The 9,744-nt window shown below is 44.3% G+C and overlaps 1 protein-coding gene across 1 annotated transcript in view; it reads right to left on the bottom strand.

The window, feature by feature from the left end:
- Nucleotides 1-9,336, bottom strand: part of DNER (delta/notch like EGF repeat containing) — a 137,887-nt gene extending 128,551 nt beyond the window's left edge. Inside the window, exon 1 of the mRNA XM_044432745.1 lies at nucleotides 9,061-9,336. Within this exon, the coding sequence (XP_044288680.1) occupies nucleotides 9,061-9,336 (276 nt within the window). The remainder of the gene's footprint in view (nucleotides 1-9,060) is intronic.
- Nucleotides 9,337-9,744: the final 408 nt, after the last annotated feature.

A 9,744-nucleotide genomic window follows, 5' to 3' on the forward strand; every position in this document is an offset into this window, starting at 1 on the left:
GTATGGGGGTTTGAAAGCAGGACAGTGAAGAAGAAAGCTGACTGGCAGAAAATTGATGCATTTAAAACATAGTGCTGGAGGAGAACCAGTCAGACTAAAATGCAAACAAGTGGGTCCTGGATGAAATCAAGCCAGGATTTTCTCTGGAAGCAAAAATGACAGAACTGAGGATGTCATCACCAGAAGGCAAGACTCACTGGAGAAGGCGGACAATCATACTAGGCAAAGTCAAAGGCAGAAGAAGAAAAGGAATTCCAAGACCGAAAGGAAGACCAAGAGATGGACTGACTCTAAAATTCAAGGTGCAGCACAAGGACCCACAGGCACAGCCTTGAATTTAGAACAAAATGAGCAAAACGCATAGTTGTTTAACACAGACTGAAAGCAGGTATTGCTATAGTCCATAAACACATCCAACAGAGCTGGATTATGGCAAATAGATACAATTCAGCAAAGATCGGGACACAGAAATTACCTGTACTTGTGTTCATCTCTGTGCAGGTGTCATTACTTCACCTGTGTTTGGCCTGATGGTTCTAAAAATGTAATATGAGAATCAGTGTGGTGTACTGGTAAAAATGTTGAAGCAGGACTCAGATGACCTGGGCTCTGGTCCCCACTCAGTCATGAAGTTAACTTTGGACTAGGTCATGCCTGGGCCACTTTGGACCAGGCCTGGTCTGTCAATATAACCTACTTCATAAGGTTGTTGTGAGGAAAAATGGAGAGGAAGGTGTTTCCGAGAAAAGGAAGAACCTTAGTTTATAAAAGTTATACTAACAGCAGCATCAACAATATCGGGTTGCCATCAAGCTGTGACTTTTTTCTTATCTTCAACTTAGATTATAAAATATATTAAATTTGCACATGGATGAGCTAAAAGACCAATCCTGCCCAGAAGATCACAATCTCAAGGAAACAAAAATTAGGGAAGGGAAATTGTGACATAAAAACACAAGGAAAGGGAACAGGAAAGATAATCAAAGTGAAATCCTAAGAAAACAGATATTTGGTCATCATTTCAAATATAAGAACAGATAGAAATATTCATTCCAAAAATGGAACAGAGACAGAAGAAGAATATTGATGGTACACAGAATATTATAACTGGTAAATAGGGACATGATAGAGAAACAAAAGGAATGTGAAGGCACATGAAATGAAAAAAGAAACAATACACACCAGGTTCATATGCAGAAATGAACAATAATCCAGATAACCAGGGCTGTGCGGACACACATGATTGCACTGCCTTCCACCCACAGTTAACTCTAGGATATAAGCATCAGGCATCTATAACTGAAGCACCAGTTACAGAGAATAGAGGAGCTTTTGCAAAGGCATAGCCAGGTACAAGCAAGGGTTGATTTCAATAAAGCACAGCAGGGCTAGAGGCAAAGGTGAAGTCAAGAGCAAGCAGAGGTCAGATACTGATGAAGCATGACAGAACCAGAGGCAAAGGCAAAAATAGAATACGCAAGAAGCAGACAGTTGGCAACTCATAGGAGGACCAAAGGTAGAGGCAAAGTCAGGAACAGGCGAAGTCAAGGAACAAATGAAGGAACTGCAGAAGTGGAGACAGAAGCCAAATCAGGACCACTTAGCAGGTACTACAAACACTTGTATTGCTCTGACAAGGCTAGGCAGGGGTGAGCTGCCTTTTACAGCCCCTCCTGTGGCTTCTAGCTAGTTCCTATGGTTGCAGTGGGGTGCCACTAATCCCTGAAAGAACCCACAAGCCTGACAGCAGTTCTGTAAGTACTTGCAAGGTGAAGCAGGCTGCCTGCTCTAATAAACCACTGGAGGGAGTCATGCTACTCTGCAAATCCTGATACCCACCCACCACTTCTGCTTTGCACTTGCTTTCAAACACGTGCACGCACGCACACAATGGGGGGGGGGGGAGAGAATGTGCCATTCCTAGGATGTTCACCAGGATGTACAAACCCTGAACTGTGAGTTGCTGGGGGAGCAATAAACTTGAGCTTTAACAACAAATCAACAGCCCAGAGTTCTAGATTCACATGTCACAACAAAAAACCCAGGAACTTCTGTGTTAACAAAGCAAGAATCTATAAGAAAGGTAGCCAATGTTATAGTTGTGGTAAGAGAAAGAACTGGAAAGGGAGCAAGCATTATCATTTCAAGTAGAAAAAAGAAAAAGAATGAAAACAATATGGCTGAAGCTTTCCTTTTGAGAGAGCTAATTTGATGCAATGAGAAAGCATCCAATATAAACAGCTCCTATACAGGAAGTCATGTCATGTTAGGTAAAAGAAGAAGGGGAATCAGATTTAAAAAAATAAGCTGTATGTTAAGTTTAAAAATGGCAAAGTCTGGGTTCTCATGACATGACAACACATGATGGGTTGTCATTTCATATAAACCTGGCCAATTTATCTACAGATAATCCACACTATAATATTCCCAATGACTATGTGTGGGTATTAAAGTTGGGCCCTGAGGAAAACTGACTAGAAAAAATATTGATGCATTCAAAACATGGTGCTGGAAAAGAACTTTGCAAATCCCCCGGACTGACAGAAAGTGGGTCCTAGATCAAATCAAGCAAGAAGCAAAATTGACAACACTGAGGCTGTTGTACTTCGGGTACCTCATAGAAGGCAAGACTCATTTGAGAAGACACTCATGCTAGGGAAAATTAAATGAGATGGATCATTTCCATAAAGGAATCCACAGAGTTCAGTTTGCTGAGCTGAGCAGGGCTGTCAGGGACAGGACACTGTAGAGTGCATTCATTCATAGGATCACCATACGTCAGAGATGACTTGGCAATGCATAACAGACAATCCTATACCGCCCTAGGGTCCCATTACCTGGCAGTAAGTCCCACTGCACTCAGTGGGGCTTACTTCTCAGGAGACATGTACAAGACTGTGTAGTAAGTGGCAGATGTTGCCCTGAACCCAAAAGGACATTTCCTCCTAGCTGGGAGATGCACTGGACCTCAGGTCCCAGCACATAATCAAATATATCCATCCCATCAATATCAAACAAAACGGTTGCTTCAGCATGAGCAAAGAACCTCTAAGCCACAAAAGCAGTCCTCACATTTTTAAGAAATGGCTCTTAAAAGGCACCATAATGGCAAAAGTCTTCACCAATTGTTGCGCAAATAGATTTCCATAACCTCCCAAAGCAAAATTTGGGGGCGGGGACTTCAGAAGTAAAGGACATTCTGCTGCTCTGCCAGCAGTTTCCAATCCACTATGGATGTCCAGCACTAGGTCCCATCATTTATGTGCTTTTAGTAACAGCTAGTTCAGGCAAACCTTGCAGATGCATATCTTTCTTGTCCAAAGAACTGCAACCATCACTACACTACCCAATGCCATCTCAGTGGTTTTGGTATTGCTTGAGGGAAGCAATTGCTGCTCTTGTATGCAGTTGGGAGGAGGAAAAGCAGAAAAGAGGCTACTAGACAACAAAGAAAGCAAACAGATAGACCTATTCTTTCCAACACAGCAATGGAAAATAGTGTTGCTTTTCTAATCAAGGGCTATTGACCTGTCGGGGGCAGGAGGTGAGGGAACAATCAGGTGCTGCAGATTTTCTGTAGGTTGATGGTCCAAACAGGACACATCTGAAAGTGTAGATCAGGTCAGCTGTCAGCCATTCTATCCACATGTTTAAAGTGCACCTACGGCTCACATTCTATGTCTCTTCTGTATAGAAGTGTCCAGTCACACACAATCCACAGCTTCCATAATACCACAGCTTTAGGACTCACTGCAATCCCTCAGGTGTCTGCTTCTTCACTGATGCCTGCACTTTCTCCTCTGCTGAAGGGGAGTGAAAGAAGACTGACACCGAGTTGAAGGAGTTCATGACATCAAATCCTGAGGAAAACAACCAAAGGCTGGGTAGCCTAGCTGGGGCAAGCAGCTCCCATGTTCCCTAGGGACTACAGGCTTGTGTTACCTCAAAGATGGACCAGGTCTGCACAGTCAGCACAGCCTAGCATAGCTTCTTTAAGCTACAGTGGGTTGTAGTATATACCAGCGGCCACCGTGAATGTTCAAGCTACAATTCTCAGGTATGTGCACCTGGTGAGAAAGGCTGATGTGAAAGCTGAACAGCCCTTGGGCAGCCTGGGGATTAAGCAGCAGTTGTTTAACCCTTGCATAAACCACCCTCACAAGGTTCACATGACACAATAAGGCACAGTGAAAGCCTGAAGCAAGGGGTTTCTTTGGATCAGCCACTGCACATGCCACAACCCACCACGCCTTAAATAGGCTGCAGCCATCATGCAGGCCAGCTCAAAGGAAGGAGAAGAAAGGGCTCAGTCAGCAAGCTTATCCCTTCAGCTCTGAGAAGGCAGATCACTAATGGCCTGAGGGATGGCTCAGGCCATGTTGGCATCTGAAATGTAGGTTTGTTTTACTATTAAATAGTAAAGTTCCTTGAATGCCATGGCAAAGAAGCAGCATACAAAATGTCCTAAGCAGGCAATAAAGAAAAGTTGCCTCACATAGTATAAGATAAAATTGGACACATGCTAAATGTTTAATGTATTACAGCTTTTAATGGAAGATGAACATATGTCACTGTCAATTGCAGTCCATTTGTCCAAACCCAGATTTCTCAGACTGCCTTCAGCTCTTTGGAGAAGATGTTCATAGTCCAGCTATGAGTTCCTTTAAGTGTCCATGACAGGGAGAGGGTCAGCCTCTGAGCTACAGCCATTCACTGCATGCAGAGCACAGCAGCTGAAGCTTCAAGCAGTTTCTTGGGGGCAGGGGGAAGCACACCCAAAGAAAGAGTTTCATGAACCTGCTTCATTTGCAAACTGACCTAGAACAGGTGAACATGCAAAGAAGCTGCATGGAAAAGAGCTGAGCAGGAAACATGTGACGTGGGCTGACCAAGGTAAAGAGAGTGTGTAAAAAGCTAAGAACCATTTCTCTTTCATGGAATTGAGGGTTAATTCCATTTTCCCCACAGAAGGTGGGACAAGACTGCCCATCCCAACTGACTTGCAGGGATTAAAAAACCCTTCCTGTTGACCCGTATAAACCAAAGCTATTGCATTGGAATAAAAACTTTCAATTACAGTGGTGCAATTTACAATATGTTTGGTTCTTTACGTGTACGTTCCATGGGGTGTTACATTTTTTAAAGGATAGGGTTGGTACACAATTAGAAAGATACACCATTTAATGTTCCCCACCCCCCACATACACTCACAAAAGTTGCTAGAGGTTGTGTGAATTTGCCCCAGTAACTTATTTCTTATGACATAAAAAAATAAAAATATGTAGGTGATTTGGTCATGGTGCTAGAAGAGAACTACTTATTTAAAAATATTTGAACACACATGTGGTGTGTCACTGCTCTTGTTTCTCCTCCTGGTTCAGTGCTGTGTGAAATATACCAAAATCACTACAGCTAATACATTACTAAGAGACTCACTCCTGAGCAGTTTCCAACTGTGACCATATTTAGAATCCCACCGCACTTTGTTTTAGCTAGAAAATTTCTAGATACCGCTAAAATTGCATCTTCCTCTAAAAACCAACTCCAGCAGTAGAACGTAAATTGCAATCAGATAAATCCCTTATTACAGAAAAAATACTGTGCATTAAAATATTCAGCAGATGAACGACTGCAATGTGGTCGAGCTTCCTACTTTTATTATTTCATCTTCTGCTTAACAAAAGCCTTTATTATTGAGATTGTTCCATCAATAGCCTCAAAAGCAACAAATTCTTCTGCCTGTTTCCATACATTTACATCAGACTAAATAGTGGGAAATGTAGCCTAAATAAGCAAAAGCTGTCTAATCTATTCCTATATTGTTTAGAGTTGGATAGATCCTTTTTGGTTTTTTTAATTTAACACTGAATCCTATCCAGCCAAAGCTAGCTTAAGGCAAAATCCTATGCATGTTCAGAGAGAAAAAAATCCTACAATTCTTAGAAGCAGGAGAATTTTGCAAACTGTAGGGCATTTTTCTGTTTCAATATGCATAGGATTATGCCATTAAAAGTGCTTAGGGGACACCAAAAACCAGTAATACAGAACCGTCCACACAACTTTTGCATGCATTTTAGAGACAGATTGGCATCTGGATGCATGTTTTGGTTTGCATGGAGATGTTTATCCAAACCCTACTGAATAAACTAGATATATCTTTGGAGGAAAGCTAAGATATGCACCTACCACTAAAGCCATTAGCTTTCAGGTACACCTAGTAAAATGTTGATTCAGTCTATCAGGTTGGTAAATCAACATATTGATTGACAGTCTGATGGACCCAATCACCATATTACCCCATCCTTTCCTCCTCATTATTTTAATAGAAAGTTTTCAGTACATGTTTAATTTCTGCTTAAAGAACTTGACAGTGTAATCCTATACATGTCCACCTAGAAAGTAAGCCTCATTAAATTCATGGGGGAATGTCTCTATCAGTATTGCGGGTTCCCTCCAACTTGCTGCCTTGCAGAAGTTTTGAGGAACAGTTTCCATCAGCCCCAGACAACATGGTCAATGGTCTGTAATCCTAGGAGTTGTAGTCCAAAATCTAAATACAACTTGGGAAATACTGGTGTTCAGAACTGTAGGCTGTACAACCATATTACTAATTTGTTGTATGAATACATTTCCCACCAATTTCCATGTATTTAGAATCAAAGGGTAAAGTCAAGTTTATTTCAGAACTCCGTGAAGACCAGAATAATTTTCGTCCAATATGAAAAATAGCTGTAAATTACTGAAATATTCAAGAATGAATAACTTACTTATTTTTTCCAAAGTACTAGAGCACGAAAATAAATTTAGTACACTACAGAAAAAATAATGTTTAGCTACACTAACTGCCAAGTTTTAATACTTGATCTTTCTATACAAATGGTTTAAGTGGTCCCCTTAACTTATGCTGAACCAATCTGTTCATAAGTGTGGTTGAATAATATTCACTCTGTGTTGGTTGGCGAAATATCCATATAGGAAAAAACTTGCATTTCATAGAGACCTCAGAGGAAACACAGACATTTTATGACTTAAGTACTACAATTTCCCCCTCATAAACAATTTCAGTAGCAACTTGTCCTCCAGGCCTTTGCAAATCAGCAACATACTTTGTTGGCATTTAAAATAACAATTTATCTTTGTCACAGATACTACCCTATGTAGCTGCCAGCAGGCAGCAGCATTCATGCAATTAACTCATTCTCCACCCCCCCCCCCCAACCCTTGAAGAAGGACTGCTAACAGTCAACTCCATATTAACAGGATGGTGAAGCTGGTTAAAAATGATTCAATTTAATTCACTTAAATCTCCTTGATTCAGCTCAATCTGCAACTGACTTGTATTACTGCAAGGAAACAAGAGAGACACTCCAGGAAAAACACACAACTTTTTTCTAGTCCCTTTCATAAAATCTCCCACATTAAGCTTTACATGCAACCTTTGTGTCTTAATGATCTAACTATTTCCCTGCATTCATAGAATCCACTTCTTGAATTGATTACCATAAGAGTGCAAAGGGAGGGGAAAAAGGGTCACACACCTTTTAGCCATGTTAAGAACATACCATAACATGAACATAGTAAAATTTATCAGTATGATTAGTAACTCAAACCTATGTGACTTTTCACAGAAGCAAGTCCATTTAGTACAATAAGACTTGATCTCAAGGAGTGTGTGCAAAAATATAGCCTAAGACCATCTTATCTGATTACATATAAACCACCCAATCCTTTTTTCACAGAAAAGAAATCAATACTCCACATTAAAATCTTCATATAAATTAGCTTTTCCCTTCAAATAAGTGGAAAAGATTAAATGAATCTGTGTTCTTAAATGAATAACACATCAAAACAGGATTATGAACATAACCTTTCAAAGCAGTTTTCTATGTTAATTGTATTATTCATAAAGACTACAATCGTATTGTTATATATTTTATCATATTTTATATTATGTTATACCAGACTATTACAATGCTTGATAAGGTCAAATCACAAAACTATGTAGAGTCTAAAAGCAAAATCCGATCCTACAGAAAGTGACAAAAGCCACTGGTATATTCATCACTACACTAGAAATATCTATAAAGAAAAAGTACTGAAATTGTTGTCTAAGAAAAAGAAGGTGGTGGCGGCAGCGGCTGCAGCCACAGTAGAGAGACAGAAAGATGTGCTGAAAAATTTGGATTTAACCTTGAGCTGAACGGAATAAAAACTCTGGTTTAAGTCAACCAGCAGTTTCCAATACCCTTGACAGGTAATGCGATTCTGACAAGCCTAGATGACACCAAACCCCCAATGCTTGAAAGGGGAAAGTTCTGTTTTAGGGAGCCTCTCATAAAAGTGCAACATACCCAGGAAAGCTATATGAGAAGAAGGGGACCCGGATGCCTACTTAATGTGCCCAATATGCCCTTCAGCCTGAGCACTCAAGCATTTGCCCTTGTTCCCTCCCCTCCACGCCCCATCAGCGTTAACAACGGCCGCGTGGATCCTTGGAAACGTCTCCTCGGGTTGCGTTGATGTATCACCCTTTCCAAAAAGGGGCCGAAGAAAGATTGCAGCTCAAAGACATCGAAACAGTTGTGTAACCCCGCATCGAAATGGAAGCCGGAGTGACGGCGGCCAGAGGGAATGATCTGCACCAAAGGAGAGAACCCAAGGCACGGGGAGGGTAAGACTGCCCGCATCAGATGAAAGCAACTGCACCCAAGACGATCGCTCGGGAGAAGGCAGTCAGGAAACGAACAGAGCTGGATCGCAAGCGCCGGTCTTTCCCGGCGAGGAAGGGAGGGAACGAGGGAGCGAGGGAAGGACGGATGGATGGAAGGAAGAAGACAGGATCGGCCAAATCCACTTCCAGAGGGGTGGAAGAAGGGGCGAAATGCGCAGAAGGAACGAAAAGACTCTGAGGTGGGCACGGTGGAGCGAGGTCAAGGAGAAAGGGCAGGTGGAGATGACCGCCAGGGCGGGCGGGCAGGCGGGCGCTTCCCGCAGCTCGCAGCGACGGACACAAGGGACCCGCGCACCGGCGGGCGGCGGAGCGCAGCTGTCCCCGCTTACCTGGCACTCGCTGCCCGTGACGCCCGGGGGGCAGGCGCAGGCATAGGCCGGCTGGGGCGAGAGGAAGAGCACCGGCAGGCGGTGCGGCACCGCGTGGAGGTTGGCCAGAGCCGTCGAGCAGGTGCCGTTGTTCTTGCACGGCTGGCTGAGGCACGGGTCCGTGGAGCTCTCCAGGGGCGCGGCGGCCGGCCCGGCGAGGCAGGCGCGGCGCTGGGCCAAGTCGAGCAGGAACAGCGCCGAGAGCAGCAGGAGCGGGACGGCGCGGCGGGGCAGCATCGCGGCGGCCCGCAGGAGGAGGCACGGAGCGCGCCCGGGGCTCGGCGCTCGACTGCCGGCTGGGATAAACGGCGGAGGCGGCGGCGGCGGCGCTGCTGCCCGGCTCCGGCAACGCGCGGGCGGAGACTGCCGAGGGAGTGGCCGGCATGGCGGAACGTCAGCACCGGCAGCCGGCAGAGGGCGCTCCCGCCGCGCTCGGCGCTACAAGCGCCCTGGAGCCGCGTGGGGCGCAGCGGGCCAGGCGAGGTCGCGGGAGGCGAACGGAGATATGGCGGCTTGCGAAGCGGCGCCCGCCTTACCGGAGAGTTCGCCTCCTGGGCGCGAGTGCACCGCGGTGCTGTCGCGGTGGGTGCCCTTCCAGAGCCGGTGCGCTCCAAACGTTTGCACTTGCATTCCCAGCCCACATGG

The sequence above is a fragment of the Varanus komodoensis genome, unplaced genomic scaffold (genome assembly GCF_004798865.1).
Source record: "Varanus komodoensis strain SLA01 unplaced genomic scaffold, ASM479886v1 scaffold25, whole genome shotgun sequence".
In the NCBI taxonomy this organism is placed as follows: domain Eukaryota; kingdom Metazoa; phylum Chordata; class Lepidosauria; order Squamata; family Varanidae; genus Varanus; species Varanus komodoensis.